The sequence below is a fragment of the Ipomoea nil genome, unplaced genomic scaffold (genome assembly GCF_001879475.1).
Source record: "Ipomoea nil cultivar Tokyo-kokei standard unplaced genomic scaffold, Asagao_1.1 scaffold1334, whole genome shotgun sequence".
Lineage (NCBI taxonomy): Eukaryota > Viridiplantae > Streptophyta > Magnoliopsida > Solanales > Convolvulaceae > Ipomoea > Ipomoea nil.
Window position 1 is genome coordinate 957,501 of NW_017617762.1, and position 26,277 is coordinate 983,777.

The 26,277-nt window shown below is 35.3% G+C and overlaps 3 protein-coding genes across 6 annotated transcripts in view; 2 read left to right on the forward strand and 1 right to left on the reverse strand.

Moving 5' to 3' along the window:
* LOC109185597 (pentatricopeptide repeat-containing protein At2g20540) overlaps positions 1-6,803 on the forward strand; it is a 19,617-nt gene extending 12,814 nt beyond the window's left edge. For 3 of the 4 annotated variants that reach the window (XM_019335540.1, XM_019335539.1, XM_019335538.1), the window contains one exon: positions 4,692-6,803. In XM_019335540.1, the coding sequence (XP_019191085.1) occupies positions 4,922-6,562 (1,641 nt within the window). In that variant the 5' untranslated portion in view covers positions 4,692-4,921 and the 3' untranslated portion in view covers positions 6,563-6,803. Of the gene's footprint in view, positions 1-2,833; positions 3,164-3,284; positions 3,369-3,468; positions 3,573-3,801; positions 3,861-3,954; positions 4,425-4,691 lie in introns of all 4 variants that reach the window. The other variant, XM_019335537.1, reaches the window with a different exon arrangement.
* A 6,756-nt stretch (positions 6,804-13,559) lies between these two features.
* LOC109185629 (probable leucine-rich repeat receptor-like protein kinase At5g49770) lies at positions 13,560-19,960 on the forward strand. Its single transcript, XM_019335590.1, has 19 exons — positions 13,560-13,891; positions 14,011-14,131; positions 14,227-14,298; positions 14,699-14,773; positions 14,862-14,933; positions 15,263-15,424; positions 15,512-15,586; positions 15,729-15,800; positions 15,907-15,978; positions 16,080-16,148; positions 16,271-16,345; positions 16,626-16,697; positions 16,898-17,032; positions 17,143-17,615; positions 17,705-17,866; positions 18,249-18,385; positions 18,498-18,717; positions 18,799-19,034; positions 19,312-19,960. The coding sequence occupies exons 1-19, from the start codon at positions 13,801-13,803 to the stop codon at positions 19,783-19,785; spliced, it is 2,865 nt and encodes a 954-aa protein (XP_019191135.1). The 5' UTR covers positions 13,560-13,800; the 3' UTR covers positions 19,786-19,960.
* A 30-nt stretch (positions 19,961-19,990) lies between these two features.
* Positions 19,991-22,124, reverse strand: LOC109185630 (cinnamoyl-CoA reductase 2). Its single transcript, XM_019335591.1, has 3 exons — positions 21,559-22,124; positions 20,367-20,716; positions 19,991-20,188 (listed from the first exon to the last, which is right to left on the reverse strand). Exons 1-3 carry the CDS (start codon positions 22,093-22,095, stop codon positions 20,035-20,037), a joined length of 1,041 nt encoding a protein of 346 aa, XP_019191136.1. The 5' UTR covers positions 22,096-22,124; the 3' UTR covers positions 19,991-20,034.
* Between the last annotated feature and the right edge of the window lie 4,153 nt (positions 22,125-26,277).

The window sequence follows — 26,277 nt, forward strand, 5'->3', positions numbered from 1 at the left end:
CTTGTAAAGGATGATTTGTTTTTATTAATTAATATAGAATATAAATATAGATTAATATAGAATATACATTACCAATTAAAATAAGTTTTTTTTAAACAAAATATTATATTGAAGAATAATATTACCAATTATTATTATTATTATTATTATTATTATTATTGTTGTTGTTGTTGTTGTTGTTGTTGTTGTTGTTGGTTCACATAGTTGAATTATTTATTTTTTATTTAATTATTATAAATATAAATGATATTTTACTAATTAATTTATGATATTTATCAAATTTTATTTTTTAAATATAGTGTTTTATCCATGCATTGCATGAAATTTTATTTTTGTTATTATGAATTTAAAATAAAAATAGAAAAAATAAAAAGATGTTAAAATGTACAATATAATAATATAGTTGGACTTTTATATATTTAGTCAAGTATCTATTTCATAACATACAAAATTTAAATTTAAATTTTGTATGGTTAATATATTCTCTAATCATGTACATATTTAGATAAATTTATAGAAAAAATTCATATAATTAAGTTGATTTATTCCAAATTGTATTTCATATGTATATATGAAATTTAAAAATATGAATAATAAAAACTAAGAGAATTGTACTTAAAAATCAATAAAAAAAAATGTAAATTCTAAATTTTGTATGAATAAATAAATATTCTAATCGAACGCATATCCTTATATGATTGTATAATACTTTGTATATACACATAATATTTATTAATATGTATATAGGAAAGTCCTATAATATAATTTCATTAATTATAATTTATATTGATAGATTTATACTTAAAAAATTATATTTAGAAATTTAAAGAGTATATGTATGTATATTTTAAAAAAAAATTATAAATATTCATGTTTTGTTAATTTTATAATTTCATTTCTTTAATTATATTTCATATTTTATTAATTATAATTTAATGAAAGTGTCACAAATATGTCTACGGAAGAAATCATATATTTCTCAATTTCATTAATTATATTAATTATTATTACCAAATATTATGGCAATTATCACAATAATTTCATTAATTATAACATTTGTTATCTTCCAATATTTAAATACATTACCATAAAATTACCATAATAATAACACAAAAGAAGGAAAGAAAAATTATGAGAATAATCTATATCTATATATAATTAAAAGTAAAATCCTCCTAACCAAGTTTATCCCCAAAACTTAGGGGCATATATATATATAAATTGCATATTTACCATATATGCATATTTTGTGTCTATATAGTATAATTTTTGGTATCAAACATTTGAATGGTAATAAACGGGGGAAAATGTCAACATACAAATGATAATTCTTTCATTACTATACTAATTTTAATGGTAATTCATTAATTACTATATTTCACGATGAGTCAGCCTGTTCATGCCCATCATTTTTCAAGAAACATAGAAATGAAATAGTCAATTATTAAAATTGTTTATGATTTCATTTTTAATTTTTGTCTAAAGTTAAAGATATATATTTTCGGCGATTATAACATTTTTTGTATTAACTGAAAATTTGAAAGTTTTACCTTTTTTGAGATCTCTTACCATTTTATAATTTCACTATTATGCGATTTTGAACTCATCCATGGTGTACAAATACACTCAATATGACCATGCAAAATCCATTGAGGAGACATTTGTACTGAAGAGTAAACTTCTCCTTAAACTAAATTCGGGTGTCAAGAAAATCTCCGTTTTCATTCATAATGATATTCCTATTTCTGAGTCTCTCATCACTGTTCGGTACATCAATAATGTCTAGATTTCTGGGTCTTCCATTGTTCCCTTTGATCCTTATGATTGTGCCATTGCCAGTATTTTTTTATTTGGGTTCAGTACAACGTGGATTTTTTTGGGAGGTTTCTCTAATTAAATTTTTGGTTAAAAATTTATATTTCCTTTGTATTTTATTTTATTACTTTTTTATTTATTTATACTAATATGTGAATGGAGTAACACAAAATCTGAAATTGTATTTGTTATTTATTTCTTCTTTTTAAATAATCATTATTTTTGTGTTTTACAAAAATTTAGAAAAAATCAAATATAGCGAGATTTTTAATAGGTTAAACAAACACTCTACTCAAATGATATATATAAAAATGCTGTGAAATGCTGTAAAATGAACTCTGCTTGGTAAAAAAAAAAAACATAGAAACTTGAATGGCATGTACAAATCTCGAAGTCAACATACTAACTCTAAGTTTAAAAAAATCTTACAAAATTATCGTCTTTATCATCCTCGATCGCATCTCTACAATCTTCCATAAAAACTAAACCAATAGGGTTCTGTTACAAATACTCTTCCTCCTCAATTTCATTTTGTTGAAGCAGAGCCTCCTTAAGTATCTTCAAACTCATACCAGATGATATGATATAAACTGCAAAACATATTGAAGTATGTGAGAATATAGTTAGAAAAATGTAGAAAATTCATAAAAAAAGAAAGCAGAGAGATGAGTCTGAGATTCTTTGATTGAAGAAGCCATTGTATTTATAGGTAGAAAATACTAATTCAAAAGGAAAGTATAATAATTTATTTATTTAAAGGAAAGTATAATAATTTATTTATTTAAGGTAATAACATTATTATTATTTATTTATTTATTTTCCATTTGACATTTACTTACCAAATAAGTTTTACTACAAAAGTTTTGGGGGGAAAATTTGTTAGGAAGATTTTACTTTTATATATATATATATATATAGATATAGATATAGATATAGATATAGATATAGATTTGTTTTCAAGGATTCGTCGTATCTTTTATATATACGGAGTATTTTTTTTTTTAAAATAAAATTTCAGATCTGAAAGAAATTAAAGCGCCATCGTCGATAATCTAACAAACAAAATAAACCTAGCACTCCACAGCAGCCTCAGCTCACACTCCCCCCCCCCCCCCCCCCCCCCCCCACTGGTCCACCGGTCCACCGCGTCGCACAGCCGCCGTCCACCGCGTCCCACAGCTGCTCGCCACTTGGATTTGCGCGAAATAGGCCGTCATTGGACCGAATTAGAGCGGAGATTCGAACGAGTCTTCGTATTGACGGTGAGGCGTAGGTTGGATCGGTGAATGCAGGAACGATTCCCATACGATTCTACACACTGCGCTCTGTGAAACTCAAACTTGGTTTGGTCAGTTAATTTAATCACTGCACATCATTTTCTTCATTCTTCACTTTACTTTCTTGCATCCTAGCTAATTGATCCTAATTATTATTCATTTTATATTCTGCTCTGTTCTGTATATATGTAGGTTTTTACAAATCTTATAGTTGATCCATATAAGATTATGATTAGTTTTGCATTATCATTGAAGGAGATTGGCCATGAATTCCAGGTAGTTTTAATTTGCATACAAAGTTGGGTGAATAAATTTGCATATATGTATCTCTAATGGTCTTAACATTATATATATTGTATGTTTATCTCTAATCTAGGTGCTCGCACTTGAAGATGGTCCTTTGAGTTCTGTATGGAGAAACAAAGGAATTTCTGTCAGTACCATAGATACTAATGGAAGTCTGAAAGTAGACTGGCTAAAGTATGGTCCTTTGAACTAAAGACTAGTGCATTGATTGTTTCTTGTTTTCTTTTGTTGAACACCATATGTACCATTGCAGAAATGAGAACATTCTTCTGTGAATTTAATTTTAGACTACATGAAATCGATCTGCTTGATTTCTATATACATCATCTATCTATCAAATTGAATTGAGCTAATTTCTTGTTAAGTAACTTTATTATTTAATGGTTTTATGTGCTGTTTGCAGCTATGAACTTACGATGCTGTGTTTCTGAACTCATTTGAAGCTATGGATATCCTGTCTTGGTAAGAAACAGATGAGAATATGTACTATATATATGGTGAATAGTTTTAGACAAAAAATGTATCTACAGAGGTGAGGCTAACTGCTTCTATGTAGGGTACACAAATTCATTAGCTTTAGTATAGTGAATGTGTGAACAGAGCTGAAGTTTGGATGCCATATTATCTTGACAATCTCTCCACTATCACCTTTGCTTGAGGAAAGTATAATCCATATCACCTCTAATACAGCTTTTGTTATTAATGTTCATTGTAGAGTTTCTACTACAATCCAATTCTCACCCATGTCCATATATTTCTTTAAACAGTAGTCTGCTTTTGTTGTGAGAATTCTCCATATATAGAAGTCTGTTGATTTCTGTTTGATGTTGCTATCATTTGATTTCTTCACATCTCTATTTCATTCCTACGTTTTTTTTTTTTTTTGCAACTGCATAATTTATTTAAACATCTAATTTTTTTCCCTTGCTTATCCCCTTAGGATTTGAGCTGACTGTGCTATGCAGGTGAAAAAGGTTGAAGCAAGAGTTGGCAGATGCGGAGACTCGCAACACCGACCTATACAAGGTAACTACTGCTGGCCTGCCACAATTTGAACTGAATATGGTTCCTCATTCTAGAGTCTGCCAGAATGAACCAGCAGGCTCTAAAATTTTGTAAAAGTGCAGATTGGGTGTTTATTATTGCCTCCCATATCAGCAGGAGCTAGATTTATTTATTTTATTTTATTTTATTTTATTTTATTTTATTTATTTTTTTAATCTTCTTCCTGATTATATTTCACAGAAAATTATTGAAATTTGAATTCTGTTTTTACTAATATGATGTTCGCAGATGGTGGATTCTACTACTCCGGCTCAGAGAAGTTTCCTCCATTCCCTGAGAGATTCTCAAAGAACTCTGTACTTATACTCCATCTCTCTCTGGCTGCACATGCAAATATCGTGTATGTCTAATGTGAGTACAGATCATGAGATATGATAATCTAGGGTATTTTGCTGGTGTACTACCCACATCACTGACAAAAGAGAAGTAGAGTTCCTCAAAGATTAGTGAAGTAAATAATGGCCACAAAAATTGGAGTCTTGACAATCAAAGGGTTAGAAGATATGTTGATGCCCATTTTGAGAAATTGTAAGAACATGGCCCACATGAAGAAAATACATTCCCAAGTGGTTAAGTTTTCATTAACACAAAGCAATTTCTTGGTGGCAAAAATGATAGATTTTTGTGATAAAATTGGGGCTATAGAATATGCTAGTTTGCTATTCAAGCATGTTGAAGAGCCAAACATATATTTGTTCAATTCTATGATCAGAGCCTACACACAGAAGCATATGTATGTTTCCTGCATAGATGTGTATACAATGATGATGAGACAACTCAAACGTGAAGATCCCATTTTTCCTGATTCATATACGTATCCATTTGTTATTAGGTCTTCTGGAGGCCTTTTAAGCGCAGATTTGGGTAAACAATTTCATGGGCATGTATCTAAATTTGGGTTGGAGTCCAATAATGTGATAGAAAATTCATTGCTAAATATGTATGTTAAGTGTGAGGAAATAAGTGAAGCACATAAGCTGTTTGAGGAAATGGCTATGAGAGATGTGATTTCTTGGAATAGTCTTATTTCTGGGTACATAAAGTTGGGTAAAGTTAGAAGGGCAAGAACCTTATTTGAAGATATGCCTGACAAGAATATTGTTTCTTGGACAACTATGATTTCTGGTTACACGAAAACCGGGTGTTATGGGGATGCATTAGATGTTTTCAGGAGAATGCAGATGGCTGGGGTGAAACCCGATTGGATCAGTTTAGTTGCAGTTTTGCCAGCTTGTGCACACCTGGGGGCACTAGAGGTAGGAGAATGGATTCACTTTTATGCAGCTAAAAATGGGTTATTGAGGAGGACTTGTGTATGCAATGCACTGATGGAAATGTATTCAAAGTGTGGTAATGTGAACCAAGCTTGGCAGGTGTTTAATCAGATGTCTGATAGGGATGTGATCTCTTGGAGTACGATGATTGGGGGTCTAGCAAATCATGGAAGAGCTCACGATGCCATTAGGTTATTCAAAGAAATGGAAAAGACCAATGTTAAACCGAATGAGATCACATTTGTTGGTCTATTATCAGCTTGTGGACATGCTAATCTTGTGGATGAGGGTTTGAGGTACTTTGATTCTATGAGAGATGATTATAAGATAAGCCCTGATGTCCAACATTATGGTTGTCTTGTTGATCTTCTTGCACGTGCAGGGAACCTCAACCGTGCTCTTGAAATCATAAGGAGCATGCCGATGAAGGCCGACTCTGCAATATGGGGTTCTCTGTTGAGTTCTTGCAGAACTCATCGAAATCTTGAAACTGCAGTCGTTGCAGTGGAGCATCTATTTGAACTTGAACCTGACGATACTGGTAACTATGTTCTTCTAGCAAACATCTATGCAGATATGGGAAAGTGGGATTGTGTATCAGCAATGAGGAGATTTATAAGGAGTAAGAACATGAAGAAAATGCCAGGCTGCAGTCTCATTGAGGTAAACAGTGTGGTTCAAGAATTTGTTTCTGGTGATAATTCAAAGCCATTTTCAAAGGATATCTATCGAGTGCTACAGCTTTTGGCCTTGCACCAGAGCAAAGCTTGTAACATAATTGAAACCACGAATGGGGATGAATTCTACGACATTCATTTTCTTTGATATTTATTATTCATTCTTCCATCACAACGATAGCCGAAGAAGTACTTATCAGTTATCAATGCAGAATCATAGTATGCTTGACATTGAAAACAAATTTTCCATTGAAGTGAATTCTGGCTGATAGAGAACAAGGATCATTGACTGAAATGTGTAAGTAGGAAAACACTTTTGCCCAAATGTGTAATGTGCATAGAGTATCTAGTTAAATTAATTTTGGAAGTTACATATACAACTTCACCTGCTTACCATTTTTTTTTTTTTTTTTCAAATTGTAAATACGTGCTCGTATATCATATTTTTTTCATGTATAAATAAATTTTGTGAAAGAGTATATACGTCTTCATAATTGATTGTGTTTCGTATTTTGTATGCATATAAATGCATTAGTCTAACGAGTAAACAACCAAATTTCACACCTCCCATACAAATGTACAATCATAACCTTTGAGGTTTCTGCCTCTACAACTATTCATTGTGTGCATTATAGAATAGAGTAAATAGTCTTCAATTTTAACATTTATTTTAAATTTCCCATTAAAACATTGATAATATCTTTCAGTAAATGTGTTTTATTGGAGTATAAAAATCCCCCTTTATCTCCTATATTCATTGGCGCAAAGTAAAAATTTGTAGGTACACATTAATAATACCTTTCACTAAATCTTGTTTTATTGGAGTATAAAACCCTCTTCATCTCCAATATTCAGTGGTGTGAAGTAAAAAAATTGTAGGTGTTGGTTTTAGGGGTTTTGGGTCCAAGGAGGTCCAATACAACCGATGGTTGGTGGATTCACCATCTAGAACAAAGATAACTACAACTATCAGAAGTGGCTTTGGAAAGTGTGCGATCTTATTTTTCCGGCTATTCTTTGGTGACTTCAGCCTGTGCTTTAGAAATAAAGAAAAAAAAACATATTGTAGATGCGTGGTGAGCACACTTGTTGTGCTTAATTGGCCAAGTTAGGTGCGTAACTATCAAATTTTTTATTTTTTACTTTTAACTGACTTTTTTTGTAGTTAGTTTTTTTTTTTCCCTCATTTTTCTCTTCACTCCCTTCTCCCTTTCTTACATGTAACTGACAAAAACCAACTCAAAAACCTAAGAACATTCCCATTAGTAGTTTTTTTTTTTTTTTTTGGGAGCCAAATGTGAGGTGGAAGAGAGGAAGAGCAGAGAGAAGGTTTGAGGTGGTTGCAGTAGGAGTTGGTTTTTTTTTTTTTTTTTTTTTCAATGGGCCCCATCCACCAAAGAATAAAAAACTGCTGCAAGTGCTTGTGAGGCCGCAAATTATGCCCTGGACTCGTGTCGACAATGCATTGTGGACACGAGTTCAAAATGACGTCGTTTTCAGGGAAAACGCGTTATTCCAGTTAATTTTTTTTTTTTTTTTTTGATTTTGTCTCGCCGTTAACGGCGTTATTCGTTTGTGCCATTATGAATGTACAATTATGCGATTATGAATGTACAGTTATGTAATTATGAATGTAAGTTATAAAATTATGAACACAGAGCTCTGACATTATGAACTTACAATTATGAACATATAGTGATAAAATTATGAATATAGAGCTCTAAAATTGTGAACATGGAGGTTCAAAAATTATGAATTTACAGTTATTGAATTATGAATGTACAATTACGGAATTATGAATGTACAGTTATGCAATTATGAATGTACAGTTATGAAATTATGAATGTACAGTTATGGAATTATGAACACAGAGCTCTGACATTGTGAACTTACAATATTAACATATAGTGATAAGATTATGAACATAGAGCTCTAAAATTGTGAACATAGAGTTTCGAAAATTATGAATTTACAGTTATTGAATTATGAATGTACAGTTACAGAATTATGAATGTACAGTTATGCAATTATGAATGTACAGTTATGCAATTATGAACACAGTGCTCTGACATTATGAACTTACAATTATGAACATATAGTGATAAAATTATGAACATATACTCCTATAACAAAGTGGTCTGAAATTCTTTTTTTTTTTTTTTAAAAAAAAAAGTGGAAGAGAATAGTGCCTAACGGCACCGTTACCGTGTCCAGCATGCATGCTGGACACAGGTCCATAGCATAACGATTGTTGTGAGGCGCAACAGAGCTCCACGCGCCTGTTGGACGCATTAACCATATCATCTTTTTTTCCTTTTCTCTCCCTCCCTCTCTCTTGCTTAACTCCTAAAAATTTGTGAATAAACTATACTAATGTGGTTGCTCTAACAAATGAGGTTGCCCTGTTTAACTTTGGAAAACTTAATTAAGTTGATCATTATTACCAACTAAAATTACAAAATGGAGTTTATATGAACACATACTCTCGAGTAGTGATTACAATTTTTCCAATCGATGACACTAATTATATATACTCTTCTAATGTATAGTATTTGTCCCATTTCCATCATCCTCTACTGTAAACAATACGGGACAAAGACAGAGAGGCAATAACATAAAGTCAAGCAGTGCCATCCAATTAGCTGACAACCTAAACAAACTTTCTGTATTGGATTTAGGTATGATATTTTCGTAAGTGGACAACATGGCTATATTATAATATTAGCAGTGACAGTGACATTAACTCATTAATAATCTCCATTACTACCTACCGGCTTTACAATACACATTATATTAGATGGCGTGTGGAGATTAGTATTTCATAATGACCCATTACTTGGCTGCCTTCGTTGAATCTTTCTTTTTGTTGACTAATGGCCTTGTAATTTTGATTTCTTTAACCACAGCTTTCCTTTCACATGCAGGATTTATCTAATCAACTTGTTTCTTTTTATCATTTTATTTTTACTTCCAAAAAAAAATAATTAATATATATTGACCATGTTTGGTAAAATAGTTAGTCTATCAGTCAATTTTGTCTTATTTGACCACTATTAATTGTTTGACTTGGTTAAAAAGTCAATATTTTTTGGGTTAATTAGCTTTTTGTAACTCCAAAATGTTAAAATTCAAAAAGATGTTCAAAACAACTTTTTCAATTAACTTTTTGAGAAAAGAAATTATACCAAATAGCTATCAGCTAACAGCTAATTTACCAAACATTTTTTCTACAATCAACTAAGGGTCCGTTTGGAAAGCAGGAAAATGACTTCTGGAAAATGAGTCATTTTTCGGAAAACATTTTCCTTTCCAGTGTTTGGTTACATTTTGGAAAACTGTTTTTGTGTGTTCGGTTCATTTTCTGGAAAATGAGTAGAATTGTATAATTAAACATTTTAATTATTTTATTTAGAATATTACAACATGTATAATAATATATAATAATATAATAATAATTTTAAATATAACAAAAAAACAAATAATATATCAAAAATATTATGGTGATGGTGGTGTAGTGGTAGTGGTGTTATTTGTTATATAATAATAATAATAATAATAATAATAATAATAATAATAATAATAATAATAATAATAATAATAATAATAATAATAATAATAACTAGTGGTGGTATGACGGTGGTGGCAGTGTGGTGGTGGTGGTGGTGTGGTGGCGGTGGTTGCTGTGGTATGGTGGTGGTGGTGGTGGCGGCGACGACGGTGGTTGCGGTGGTATGGTGGTGGTGGTGTGGTGGCGGTGGTTGAAGTGGTATGGCGGTGGTGGTGGTGGTGGCGATGGTGGTTGTGATGGTATGGTGGTGGTGGCGGCGGCGGTGGTATGGTCGTCGTGGTGGCAGCGGCGGTGGTGGTATGGTCGTCGTGGTGGCAGCGGCGGTGGTGTGATGCTGGTGGTGGTTGCGGTGGTATGGTGGTGGTGGCGGCAACGGTGGTATGGTGGTGGTGGTGGTGGCGACGGTGGTGGCGAGGCGGTGGTGGTGGCGAGGCGGTGGTGGTGGCGGTGACGGTGATATGGTGGTGGTGGTGGCGGCGGCGGCGGTGGTGGTAGTGGTGGTGGTGTGGTGGTGGTGTGGTGGCGGTGGTATGATGGTGGCGGTGTCGGCGATGATGGTTGTGGTGGTGGTAGTATGGTGTTGATGATGTTGGTGGTGGTAGTGGTTGCGGTGGTATGGTGTTGGTGGTGGTAGTGGTGGTGGTGTGGTGGTGGTGGTTGCGGTGGTATAGTGGTGGCGACGGCGGCAGTAGTGGTGGTGATGGTGGTATTGAGGTGGTGGTGGTATGGTGTTGATGATGTTGGTGGTGGTGTGATGTTGGTGTAAATGTTGGAAAATGACTTCCCCCAAAAAAAAGGGGAAGTCATTTTCCTCCAAAACAAGCCTATTTTCCAAAGTCAACGGAAAATGATTTCCGTTGACTTGATTTTCCAGGCACATCCAAACAGTGAAAACTTGGAAAATGATTTCCAGAACTCATTTTCCAGGTTTCCAAACACACCCTAATGTTATCAAATAATTATACACTATAATTAACTCAATCAGCTAACCGTAATAACTATCAGTTAATAGGGCTATTGTAAATTAAATTCGAGTAAAAATATAATATATGTTCATACTATATGTTAGAGTCGGTAGAATAAGATTTTAGGGTGTGTTTGGGTCGTAAATGGGAATCGAAATCAGAATGGTAATCAAATATTTGGTAATGGTAATCGATTTTGATGAAAGTATTTTGCATGTTTGGTAGTAGGGTGGAATTGGAATGATTACCAATATTGCTGTTTGGTTATTTATTATCCTATAATGGGAATAAATGTTTTAAAAATACAAGAACAAAAAATCAAGACAATTTATTCTAATATAAAGACATCCAAAACACCAATATGAATAAAAAATAAAAACAAAAATTTAAAAACACTAATCCAAACTTAAAAATCAAATTACCAATTAGGAGGTGGATGTGGAATAATGGAATAAAACTCTTATTTTATTAGGGAATGAATTTTCTAATTAAGGGGGTAATCGAATCTCATAATAATGTTCTAGAAACTTGTCAACCAAATTAAACAATAACAATGACTTTGATTCTCATTCCTGATAGCTAAATCCATGAACCAAACACACCTTTATTTTTTATCAAATTAAAATACAAAGTAGGCATTGTGCACTGTAGCACAAATGAGAGTAGGAAGTCAACCATGTTAGTTGAACCTCTCTGATATTGGAAAATATCGTGATATAAATGGTAACAGAAGTGAAATGAGATGATTTATGAGAAATCGAAATTAATTTTTAAAATTTTCTATTTGGAGGGAAAATATGAAAACGGGACTCTATAGCCTGTTTTGGCAAAAAAAATAAAAATAAAAATACAAGGTTCATTGGAGTAGAATTTTTTACACGATTATAAAGATTCATAAATTAACCGAGCTCTTCCAAAATATGCATATAAATAATAAATAAGCTCATTAGAAGGCAAATTATTATTTAGAACATAAATACAAAGTACATTTTTAATATGTTAAAAGTGCATTATTTTTGTACTCAATGTACATTATTTAATAATATATAAAATAATGTACTTTTAGTATATTAAAAATATACTTTTTATTTATAGTCCATAAAGTTGTATGGACCATGAAAAATTATATCGTACACCAGGCGCACAATGCCAAAACGACGTCGTTTTTCGTTTTTGCCATTAACTTTAAAAAAAAAAATCTTTATTTTGGATGTACAGAATTGTATAGTAGAATACACATAAATTCCTAACATAATACACATAATCTAACATAATACATAATACACATAAACTCTTAACATAATACAAGAAATTCTTAACAAAATACACATAAAACACAAGTGTTAAAAAAAAAATTGACATAATACCCATAAACTCTTAACAGAATACACATAAAACACAAGTGTTTAAAAAAAAAAAAAAAAAAAAAAAACTTGTAACGAGATTGAACGGACAAAATGATGTTCATCGCGTTAATTTCCCACACAACTTATAAAAACGACGTCGTTTTGGATTAGGACGTACATTGTAATAATTATGTTGTACGATATAACGATTGATGGTCCATGTAATAATGTTTGCCATTAGAGGGTGATACTATTTAAGTGGAACAATATGTGATTATATCATGTCACCTAATTATTAATCTCAATAATACATGCGTTCAAGCCTGTTACATAAAAGTCACGTGGAATTAGTTGGATGTTACCCTCACTGAAACTTCTTTTTGTTGACTAATGACCCAGTAGTTTTGATTTCATGAACGTAACCCTAATTTGAATTTTCCAGCACACAAACGATTTATCCAATTCTAATCCACTTGCATCTTTTTTTTTTTTTTTTTTTTTTTTTTAATTATTTTATATAGAAATTAGATTGACTCTTTCTAATCAACATGTTGATATATAGAGATGGTGGATAACGTTTGATAAGATTATTTCAAGGTTTGCACTCTAAATTAAAGGGTCCATACCAATCTTTATTTTAGAACTAAAATAGAGTGATAACTCTCAAGATGTGTTTGAACCATTTTAAATTTTCAAATCTTCATATATGTAACTCGATTTTACTTTAGAATAAATAAACTAATTAAGTGACAAATTGGTAGTTGAAATGCGTTTGGTCCTCTAGTTATATTCGTAGTGTAGACTTAGATCTTGATTTATATGTCTAACTATCTTTAATTTAATCCTTAAGTGACGCATATAACTCGGTGACTAAATCTGGTCCACAAATATAACTACAGGACCAAACATGTAATTTTCCCTAAAATTTATATATTTAGAAACTATATTAAAAGTAGTATTAAATGGCTAAAAACTAATCGACTTGTTGCATTATAAATACTTTACGTACCACGTTTGTTGCCCCAGGAGTCATCTGATTGTCACTCAGCATAAAATTTTGATGTCTATGCAAAGTAGAGCATTTAAAAAACCGAAAGGCGGTTGACATTTATGCAATAATTCCTGAACAATTTGAGATATGGGGAAGCACTTTTGTTCAAGTCTTGGTCTTTATCAAATTAAAAATAAAAAATAAAAAATACATAGTATGGGAAATTTGATGTATATATGTGAACGAATATATAATAATAATATAATACAACGTAAAACATTGAAGAAGGGCGGGTAGTGGAGGGCATCTATGAAAGTTGACTTGTTATTATATCTCAACTCTCAAGACAAGGTCAAACACCAAGGAGCTGAGGGTTTTGTCAGAAAATTAAAGCAGAGTTCTCAAAGGGTGTATTGTATTATTGGGTTTGAGCCTTTGAGGTGTTAGTTGTCTAGTTTTTCATCAAACAACGTTGTTTCTTGAGGTTGCATGGTTTAATTTGTGTTAAACAATATAATGATCATCCTCCCAAGAAGAATCTGGTTGTGTTTGTTGTCTGTGTTGATAAATTTCTTGGTTGTAGCAGCATGGACGAACCCAGATGATGGTAAGTTGTTTGTATACTATACTCATAAACTTGTGTTAGTTGGTTCATTATATTCTTGAAGTGAAGAAAAAACTTTTTTTTTTTTTTTTTTAAAAAAACTCTTCTTTTGATTCATTCAGTGGCTGCTCTAAACTCTCTCAAATCTGAGTGGGAAAATGTACCACCCAATTGGACCGGCCAAGATCCTTGTGATGATCATTGGGATGGGATTCAATGCAGAAATTCCCGCGTCGTTGGATTGTAAGAATCTTCCCAACTTTAATTTATTACCTCTTCTTCTCCATTACTTTTTGAACTCCATTAAGGTTTTATTCTGCAATTATTCTTAATTCCAGAACCTTATCAAGCATGAGTCTGCGTGGTGGGCTATCTGGAGACATTGCTGGGTTATCAGAGTTAGAGACCTTGTAAGTCTTCCATTCTTCTTGGTTTCTTAGATGCCGAGGCAGAGGGAAACCCGCAGTAGTCACTACCTGAGGGTGTGCACGGGGTAAACTCCTGCCTTGTAATGTAAAGGACCCGAATGAGGTAAACCAGCTGACGGTGTGCGCTAGATCTAAGGGATGAGAAACACTGATTACCTCAGCCTTGTGATTCTAGCCGGTACTGAGGTAAACCAGTCTAGGTTGCCCATAGTTAATCGGTTCAAACCAATTAAGAGGGATGGGATTTGAACTGGTGACCTTGTGGTTATAAGTTTGTATCCTTAGTCATCTTGGCTGGGGTTACTCCTGTTCTGGTTGGTTTCTTGTTACTCCCTAGTCGAGTTGCCAAAACCAATCTCTAATCAACTGCTTTTTCTTATAGGGATCTATCATACAACAAGGAATTGACAGGTCCTCTTCCTCAAGCCATTGGAAACCTGAAAGCATTGTCAAACTTGTAAGTAATTAATTGGATTTTACTGCAGTAAATAAAATTGTAAAGAATTGGTTCTATCATAAGCTGATTGCTCATTACTGCAAAACAGGATCCTTGTTGGTTGCGGGTTTTCTGGACCAATTCCAGACACAATAGGATCTCTGACCGAATTGAGATTTCTGTAAGGACTATCACCTTATCTTATTATTTTCCCTTTAATTTCCTTCAAGTTGTTAATATAGTTGGTAGTAACAACATTTTACTTGTTGCTTATATAGTTGCTTCCATTTAACACCATATACAGGATGCTACAAGAAAATTGTCAATATATGAACTTTCATAGTGTTACACTAGTAGGCCAAATTGAAGCATGTGCTCTATCCCAACTAAAAGCCTAAGCTAATAGTTGGACTGCACATTTATGTTTATAGATATTATATGCTCAACAGGACAGATTTCTTATTTCTTTGTGTTATACATACCTAAAGGACTCCATTCGATGCTATGCAGATCGTTGAACTCAAACAAGTTTGTCGGCACAATACCACCATCCGTTGGTAAATTGTCAAAACTCTATTGGCTGGATATGGCCGATAATCAACTTACCGGAACTCTTCCAGTCTCTAAAGGGGACACACCTGGTCTTGATATGCTTCTTGATACAAAACACTTGTATGTATATATCATCCCATCCTTTTCATTCTATATTCGTTAATCTCTTCGGGTTTTGATCTTTTGGATATATCAATAACTTTGCAGTCACTTTGGAAAGAATCAACTTTCTGGCGAGATTCCAGCTCAGCTTTTCAACTCAAATATGAAACTTATACATTTGTAAGTTCCATTGATCCAAATGGCTGTTAGCTGATAGCTGTTAGTTGTTAGCTGATTGGGTTAATTAGAGAGTATAACTAGTTGATAACATTTGCATTCATAGAAAATGGTTTCCTTACGTGTTATATATTATACTGAGCAGGTTGCTTGAACAAAACAAGCTTACTGGAAATATCCCTGAAACATTAGGGCTTGTTACGCATTTGGAGGTCGTGTAAGTATTTCGGTTTCCTTTTTCAGAATATACTCCGTGTTATTTGTTAAGTGTGCACTCGTTATGAACGAACTGATAGAAATACGAAAATCGTTGGTTGCAACAGTCGTCTCGACAAGAATTTGTTGAAGGGGCCCGTTCCATCAAATCTCAATAACCTCACAAGTGTCAATGAATTGTAAGCAGACCAAAGTCTATATATGTAACCGATTGTCTGCTAGAAAGTCGCCTTTATACAGCGATTTGATTCGATGTTTTCTTTAACTTTGTGGGCTGCAGATACTTGGCAAACAATGGTTTTAGTGGCGCCTTGCCCAATCTCACTGGCATGAATAACCTCAACTATCTGTAAGATTCACAATTAAGTAAACCGTTGCTAATATCTCTTTTTGTCCAACAAAAAGATTGTAAATGTTGCTTTTAGTTGAACCGAAATGATTTTCCTAATCAAATGTTTGATAATATTGCAGAGATATGAGCAATAACTCATTTGATCCGACGGACTTTCCATTGTCGTTGCAAACCTTACAGTCTCTGACGACATTGTATGTATCTCTTCTCAGTTTTTCTCTCTGTATGGGGTTCCTTAGCTTGGTCGTATTTCAATTTCGGTCCATATATCTGTCCCTGTCTATTTCTCTAAGCATGAACCTCTTTTGCTAACTGTTAAGAGTCCACATTGATAAAAATAAGAGAGAACATATGAGTTAGACTAACTAATAGGTTGGATTCAATCTTTTAGTGTGGTTTGACCCATGTGCATTATAGCCCAATTGAGTGATCTTAGCCCAATCTTAGATTATAATACAAACATTGTACTTGCAGGGTGATGGAAAATACAGGACTACAAGGACAAGTTCCTGCTGCCCTTTTCAGTCTTAATCAGTTGCAGAATGTGTGAGTGTCCTCTTAATTTATTCTTCCCTTCAGTTAATGCCCGATGAGAGAGGAAATTCAATTCAGTTTCAGAAGATAGGAGTTACAATACTATATATATGTGACTCGTATAAATGTATACTCTTCCTTTGTCTCAACTGATAAAAATTCTACATTCGAAATTTCAAATTAATGACTAGCGGTTTGTTGTTTAATCGCAGCATCTTGAGCAAGAACAGACTTAATGGCACCCTGACCATTAGCTCCACCTACAGCCCCCAACTGCAACTCATTGATCTCCGAAACAACTTGATTGAAGCGTATACACAGAGACCAGGAATCGGTTTCCAGATCATGTAAGTTTAACGAACTTTTGTGTTCCTTCTTAAGCCAAGTGATTGCCTATTTACCAAACGTGTGCTGCTGTGTAATGATCCTGCTCAATTTGATTTTCTTCGTTTTGCAGACTTGTAAAAACCCCATATTGCGACGGAGGAGGCATGGCGAGTTACTGTGTTGTACCCCAGCCTAAATCCCCATATTCAACTCCAGCTAATTGTTCGCCTCGTAAATGCAGTGCTGGCCAAATATCGAGCCCTAACTGTCAATGCGCCTATCCATACACGGGAAACATATTTTTCCGAGCTCCTTCCTTCTCCAACTTGGGAAATGCTACCATATTCGAGACGCTTCAAGGGTCTTTGATGCGCGCTTTCCTGTCTCATCAACTCCATGTAGATACGGTTTCCCTGAGTGATCCAAAGAAAAATTTGGATGATTACCTTGTGGTACACTTGGAAGTTTTTCCATCTGGCCAGGATTATTTCAACCGAACAGGAGTTTCTGGAGTTGGGTTTGTGCTTAGCAATCAGACTTTCAAGCCACCCAAAGAATATGGACCTTTCTTTTTCATTGCGGAGGGCTATAAGTATTTTACAGGTGACACAACATTTTAAGTTCACATATTTTCTCAAACATTATTTATTGTCTTGCACAATTCATATTTATGTATATGTTCTATCAACCAGGTAGTGATTCTACAGAATCAGGCAAGTCTTCAAGTACTGGCATTATAATTGGAGCAGCAGTTGGTGGTTCAGTTCTTGTGATTGTATCACTGATTATTGGGGTCTACGCTTTCCGCCAAAAGAAAAGAGCTCAAGAAGCTACTAAAAAGAGTGATCCTTTTGGTAAGATAAAAAATTACTAATGCTGCCCGTACAGGCTTAGCTTACTGGTTCAGTAAACACTATTTGAGAGAAGAGATCAGATTTGAAACAAACTCGGCAATGGCAGTGTGAGATTATGCCCAAAGTGGGCAAATCTTTGTGCGCACAAACAGTTGGCCCTGTCTGCTGAGCCACTGAGGAATTACTAATACTGCCCGTTTAGGCTTAGCTCACTGGTTCAATAAGCAATATTTGGGAAAAAAGATCGGGATTATGCCCAAAGTGGACAGATCCTTTGTGCGCACCAGCATTTAGCCCTCTCACGAGGAATTACTAATGCAACTTGATGTTGTTACTTTTGTCTGTCTTTAAATTCTCACAATTTTTCTCATATATGATGCAGCATCCTGGGATCCTGCTAAAAACAGTGGTGGTGTCCCCCAGCTAAAGGCAGCAAAATGTTTCTCATTTGAAGAGCTTAAGAAATGTACAAACAACTTTTCAGAAACCAATGATATAGGATCTGGTGGTTATGGAAAGGTCAGAATCAGATCTCTCCATCAATTCCTCTTTCATTATTACAATATTTGTCTAGAAAACCATGTTCTAAAAAACAAATTAAATATCAAAGTATTTTGTGATAACATTTCAGGTATACAGAGGAAGCCTTCCTGGTGGGCACCTGGTTGCCATAAAAAGAGCTCTACAGGGATCAATACAGGGTGCCCCAGAGTTCAAATCTGAGATTGAGCTTCTCTCTAGGGTTCATCACAAGAATGTTGTTGCACTGGTTGGGTTTTGTTTTGATCAAGGTGAACAAATGCTGGTGTATGAATATATTCCGAATGGCACACTTAAGGACAGCATCTCAGGTACTTTGAAGTTCAACAATGGAAGTTTTGGCAAATGTCAAAGATACCAAGAAATCATCACATGTTGTGTTGTATTTGCAGGAAAGTCTGGAATCAGATTAGATTGGATGAGGAGACTTAGGATAGCTCTTGGATCAGCCAAAGGGTTGCAGTATCTGCATGACCTCGTTAACCCGCCCATCATCCACCGCGACATAAAAACAAATAACATTTTGCTGGACGAGCGGTTGAATGCTAAAGTTGCGGATTTTGGCCTCTCCAAGTCCATGGGTGAACCCGAAAGGGGTCATGTCACCACTCAAGTTAAAGGAACAATGGTAAGTATAGACAATGTTGTAAAAGACGCTAGGTGCCTAGGCAGCTGAGTAATAATAATAAGAAAAATAACATACAAAAAAAACACTCAGTCGAGTTAGGCGCCGAGTTGACCAACTCAGGCGCCTAGTTTGGCCGACTTAGGCGCCGAGTTGGCCTATTCGGGTGCCTAGGCCGCCTAGTCAGCCAACTAATGTCTGCGTAAGGGTAAAATCCCCTCGGCCTAGGGGCGCCTAATTAGCTGTTCTAGCTGACCAGTCATTACTTTTACTGATGCAGGGCTACTTGGATCCAGAGTATTACATGACAAACCAGCTAACAGAGAAGAGCGACGTTTACAGCTTTGGAGTGGTGCTGTTGGAGCTGCTTACCGCGAAAGTTCCAATTGAAAAAGGGAAATACATAGTTCGGGAAGTGAAGCAAGTGATGGATAGGAGTAAAGAAATGTTTAACCTTCACGTAGTTCTCGACCCAGCCATTCGCTCTAGCGCAACACCCAGAAGCGTCGAGAAATACGTGGATCTAGCATTGAGGTGCGTCGAAGAATCAGGAGTGCACCGGCCAACAATGAGCGAAGTGGTGAAAGAGATCGAGAACGTGATGGAGATTCTCGGGCTGAACCCTAATGCTGAATCTGCATCAGCTTCAGAGAACTATGAGGGATCAAGCACAGGCTTTCAGCATCCTTACAGTGATCAAAGCCTCTTTGTTTACAGTGGAGCCTATCCTCCTTTAAGCTTAGAGCCCAAGTAAAACAAACACCACAGATCCTGCATCTATATATGGCCTTGTGGCCTGCTTTTCTGCCATGTTTTGTATATTTTAGGTAAAAACAGATGGAATTTGTTAAATCTTGAATTTCTTGCCCTCATTTTTGTATATTTTGTGTTGATGAAATGGAAATGAATACCCTTTGAAGAAACAGAAACCTGTTTATTAAATTCATGATTTGTGCAACCAGTGTATAATACATTAATACAGATTATATATATCCTAAGATAATCAGTTCGGTAGTACCAGATGGCCGTTTACTCTAAGGCTTTCCACCGTCTCCCGAACAGCATCTTCAACCGGAGTAAAAACAAACCCTAAAGCGATAAGCCTTTTCGCAGCATCTTCACAAGTCACCAAACCTGGTTGCGTTTCGCCTGGAAACCTGTATTAAAAAGAACTAAACACATAAACATTTGGTACCCATGACCTTTGGCATGGCTCTGATACCAAATTGAAGCATGTGTTCCATCTCAACTAAAATGTTAAGTTAATAGTTGGATTGCACATTAATGGTTATATGCTCAACAGGACAACATTGGAATTGTGGAAACAAGACAAACCTGTGTACAGGGAACTGAGGGAAAAGTTTTGATACCCTCTCAGCAAAATCACCAAACTGATAAATGCCATTGGTACAAAGGTATCTCCCGGAAGCACGAGGATTCTCGAATAGCAGTATTTGAGCCTTTGCCACATCTTCGACGTGCACAGCTCCCAGCCAGTGATACTCTTGCGTATCTTTTGATCCCCGAAGAAGCTGTTGCAAAACGGCACAGCTCGCATTTAATCCAGGTTGCAAAAGTTTGCCAAGACATGTAGCCGGATTAATAGCTACAACATCTAATCCGTTCTTCCCTGCAAACTCCCATGCCGCTTTCTCGGCCAATGCCTTCGATACAGGATACCATTTCTGTCAACCACAGCAGATCTCTCAACTATGCTTAAAACCCCGCCATTCCCCGCCCCTTAACAAAATGAATGACTTTTTCTGCCTATAGAAGGCAAAACATCTCTGTCTTTCATTACATTTTCATAAACTGTGATTTCTTATTATTCTAAAGCTTATACTAGCTGCCCTGTATATATCCAACATAGTTTGAATATCTAATGCTATATCTTAAAATTCCTAATAGAAAAGCACTACCGGTTAACATGGATTGAATCAGATGAGTACCAAATTTCAATCTTGAAATTGCTACTGTTGGGGGTAAGGTTAAAAACGAGTGTTATATGTGTCCTGACCAAACCGACCCGATAAGGCGGAACAAGGCAAGCCCGACCGGCCCCAGGACTGAGCCCAGTGCTCGGCTTGCTCGGTCTCGGCTAGGTCAAGGCCCGGCTGCCTAACCGCTCAGTACATAAATTGTGAACATTCTATATATAATTGTGAACATTTAATTTATAAATTGTGTATTTTTAAATTCGAGTTTACCACCCGGGTCCACAGAATAATTTGCCACGGGAGGCCAGGTGGTGCATGTGAACTTGGAAAGGACCCTAACCGCTCACCCTTTTCTCGTTATGAGTCAAAGTTTAATTAGTATAATTTTCCTCATAGTTATTTCGTTAAGACACAATTTTCTCTTGTAATCATCTTACACAAGTCCTTAATACAAATCTTTACTTATCTTACTCAATATTTTGTCTTTATTTATTTATAAATCCTTGGTTTAATTAATTCCGACAAAAAAAAAAAAAAAAAAAAAAAAAAAAAAAAAAAAACCCAAATTGTATTGCAAGATAAGGTGAAACCTGGCGGGATTTGCAGTAGTCAAGGTCGGTCCAGGAAGACTCGTCGAAGACCTTGTTGGTTGGCCAACCGGGATTGGGCACCAAGGCGGAGATGGAGGAAGTGAGTACGACGCGCCGCACGCCGAACCTCTTCGCCGCCGCGAGCACGTTGAGAGTCCCTTGAACGGCGGGCTCTACCAACTCCTTCTGGGGGTCCACGGGGTCCTCGAGCGTGCACGGCGACGCCACGTGGAACACGCCGCCGCCGGCGCACCCCTCCACGGCCCGCGAAACGGCGTCGGCGTCGAGAATATTCACCTCGTGCACCACCAGCCGCACGCTGGAGTGAGAGGCGGCCGGCAGGGAGAAGAGGTGGGAGGGATCGGAGCCCGGGAAGATAGCGGCGTGGATGGTGGCGTAGCCGCTGTCAAGCAGCGTCTTGACGAGCCACGAGCCGATGAAGCCGTTGGCGCCAGTGACACAGACGGCGGCTTGAGCTCTCTTGTCGTTCTCCATAATTGCACGAATTTCAGATCGAGGCTGATGCTGACCCAGCATTTGTAATTTTGTACAATGGATGGACGGTGCCACAATTTAGATTCACGTTTTATTTTTTATTTTTTATTTTTTTTTAATAGATTAACGTTAGGGTGTGTTTGGAAACCCGTCCATTCGTTGACTTTGAAAAACATGTTTTGAAGAAAAATGACTTTTTTTTTGAGAAGTCATTTTTCAACTTTTTCACCAATACTACACCACCACTATCACCACCAACACTCACCACCATAGCACCACCACCTCATTACCACCATCATATCACCACCACAACTGTCGCCACCCCCACCACCGCCGCTACTGCAACTGCAACCCACCGCCACCACACCAACACCACCACCGCCATACCACCACCAATTATTATTATTATTATTATTATTATTATTATTATTATTATTATTATTATAAAACAAATAACACCACTACCACTACACCACCACCACCACCACCACCACTACTATACCAATTATTATTATTATTATTATAATTATTATTATTATTATTATTTTGAATTACAAAACTTTGGTAAGTTATTTTGATATCTTATTAGCTATTTTTTATTATATTTAAAATTATTATTATTATTATTATTATTATTATTATATATTATTATACATGATATATTCTAAATAAAATAATTAAAATGTTTAATTATACAATTATACTCATTTTCTAGAAAATGAACCAAACATACCAAGACAGTTTTCCAGAATGCAACCGAACACTGGAAAGAAAAATATTTTCTGGAAAATGAGTTATTTTCCAAAAAACATTTTTCAAAAGTCATTTTCCTACTTCCAAACGGACCCAAGTTTAGAAAATTAATTTTTAGCTTATAGGCCTGTTTGGTAAAATAGTTAGTTTATAAATTAATTTTGACTTATTTAACAATTATTAATTGTTTGACTTGGTTAAAAATTAGCTTTTGTAATTTCAAAATGCTAAAATGCTTTTTGAGAAAAGAAATTATACCAAACAACTATCAGCTAATTTATCAAACACTTTTTTTAAAATAAACTAATATTATCAACTAATTATACCCTCTAATTAACCTAATCATTTAACATCTAACAACTATCAGCTAACGACAACCATTGGCCTATATGAATTCTATTAAAGAATGAAATAGGCAGGAATATGATTGAAAATTAATTTCATTGTTTAGTTCAAACAAGGAATTTATTTAGAAAATGATTTATAGTATTTGATTGAATTAAGCAATAGAAATATAATAAACATTTAAATGATAAAATATCCTTCACACTAATATATATATATATATATATGTATATAAAATATCCTTCACACTACTATATGTATATAATAATAATTAGTACTTACAACGTTTCATTTGTTTGTCTGAATCGATTAACGAGGTTTGATTGAAGTTATTTTTAATTCAATTTTTCATAATATATGACATAATCAATATTGTCTCTCACACAATTCGTAACAAATCTTTGATGTCCAAGACTATGTTTTTTTATTTACTTTTAAGAATGACCTAGACAACACATAAAACATAAAATGATGGTGGCACCCTTCAAAGGATTAAACAAAATATCCCCCATGAACAGCATGTTTTAGCACAACTCTAACTTTACACCCCACCCTGTTTGAAATTGTGCACCTCTTTTGCGTAGAACCACAAAGCTCATCATCAATAATAGCATTCTTAAACTCATCTTAGCTATAAACTAGATACTTAAAATCAACCACCACATCCCTATGTTTCTTAACAATGCTTTGCCTAACATCAAAACCCACGCCCACAATATATGTCTTATATAAAAACATATACCATTATCCAAATCGTTAAATTGTTACCCAACATATGGTTTAATTACACCATCACATTTTTTTTTTTTAGTATACTTTAATCTATCTATAGTATCTACTCAACAAATTATGCATGCACCATCACATTCTAGAAACCAATATTTCATTATTCCAAGAGATATCGCTAAATGACATCTATTTCCATCAACATTGAATGATACATCACAAATTTCATAACAGTTACCAACACCAAAATTAAGGGAAATATCTAATGGCCCTTAAAAGTACCCCAAGGAAGGTACAAATAGTTAACATGCAAGTGCATCAACAAACCACATATAATGTACTATCATACAAACATAGTGCATCCATTATACATTAATCATGCATTCAGAGCTTAATCTCTATCTACCCATAAAGCGAAGAAAGATGATCCAATATATTATGGATATAAGTGTAACTACATTTCCATCTCTATCAGATTATAGTATTGAAACAATGAGGATAAAAAAAATAAGGATTAATACGAACTAATAATTTTAATTAATCAGCAGACACAAAACAATAAGATCATAAAGAGCAAAATCAGAATTCATGAATAAACAATCCAAAACTTGCTACAATTACAAGATTGATTGAAGACAAGTACAACAAAAAATACATGAATTCGATTGAGAATGAGAAATCAAGCACTAAATTGCCGATCAAATGTAAAATTAAAAGATTTAAAAACTTCCTAAATTTAGGTAGGCATTTAATATATTTGTGGCATAAACGAGGAAATTCGGACCTCGGAAAATCGACATGCACTGCATACACTAATATTTTGGGACGTCAATTTGATTGAAACAAAGTGGTGTGCCGTTGAAAGAGAAATAGGGGCTGCCGACGGTAGCGAGGCCGTGGCCACAGAGACAGCTCAAAACTAACAGTACTGTCATTGGCGTTGGTCATCAAAAATCTGAACGCTGATACCAGATGAGAACAAAATTCTTGAAGATTAATTATAATAGGTTATGATGGCGGTATGAGATCCCGGGGGGCCCATTTTATTGGGAAAGTCGGCCAACCGCCCAAGTGAAGTGTCCATCTTTATGGGTAGGGTGTTGTCCCAATAAGAATAATGGAGTTCTATTGGACTAAGGAAAGAAGGGAGCTTGAAGCAAAATATTATAAGAATTATTACTAGGGGAATCAAACTCACAACCTCAAGCATAACAACTCAAGTTCCAAACACCAAGCCAATCAAGATCTTATGTATTAAAGGGCAGGAAGCGCCACTTATGCATGTGAGTGCGCTAGAGGCAAAGTAGTGGGGGACACATGTGTGGTCCAGAATGAAGGCTGCCATATGTCGTCCATTTGTCAACCATTCGTGAATCCCTCAACAATATAAATAGGCACCATTACCTCCTTATTAAAGGTACCATTGGTTCACCAAACCCCTCCTGGTCCATTGGTCTAATTCTTCAACCTCCTGTTAGCACACCAGGGTTTCAGTCCTATCAGCAAGGTTGCAGTAGGCGCTAGGCGCTAGTCGGGCGGCCGGGCAGCGCCTAGCGCCTAGGCGGTCTAGGCGGCGCCTAGGCGGATTCTAGGCGGCGCTAGGCGGGCACCAAAAAAATTAAAAAAAATAGTGACAGACTTGTAGTTCGACAATTTTAATGAGGTTGTTTTCAACGTTCACTCAAATAACACATCTAAATAAATGAAATAATGATAATTTATAAGTCATAATGTCATAATAATATTAAAATCAATAATTAATGAAAGACGACATCGGTCAAAATCAGACAAAATCGATCAAAATCGGTCAAAACGGTCAAAATCGGACGAAATCGGTCGACTCGGCCGAGTTGGCCGAGTTGACCGACTCGGCCGAGTTTGACCGCCCAGGCCGCCTAGCGGCCGCCCAGGCCGCCTAGGCGGCCGACCGAGTTTTGGCCGCCTATAGGCGAAAACTCCAAGGCAAGTGGCCGCCTAGCGCCTAGGCGGGCGCCTAGGCGGCTAGGCGGCCGAGTTTTACAACACTGCCTATCAGTAACATATTTAGCTTTATTTCATTTATTAGTTCCCTTATGTTTAGTTATCATTTTGGGCCCTATTACATTCCTTAGGGCTACAGTATTTATCATTTATTATTTATGTATTCTTTGGGCCGCCATTTTGGGACGGTATCTCGAGCTTTGTACGTACTATTTTGAGTTTAGCGCCTCGGGTAATAAACCTACTATTTTTTTACCCGGTTTATGGTGGATCTGGTCCCGATAAAACTACCATTGGCGCCGTCTGTGGGGATCACTACGAAAAGTATGCGTTCCTAGTTTCTACCCGTTGTTAGCAGCATATGGAAGAGTCATCATTCTTGAATACTCTGGCTAGGAAGATGGCTTTTAAGTAAACCTC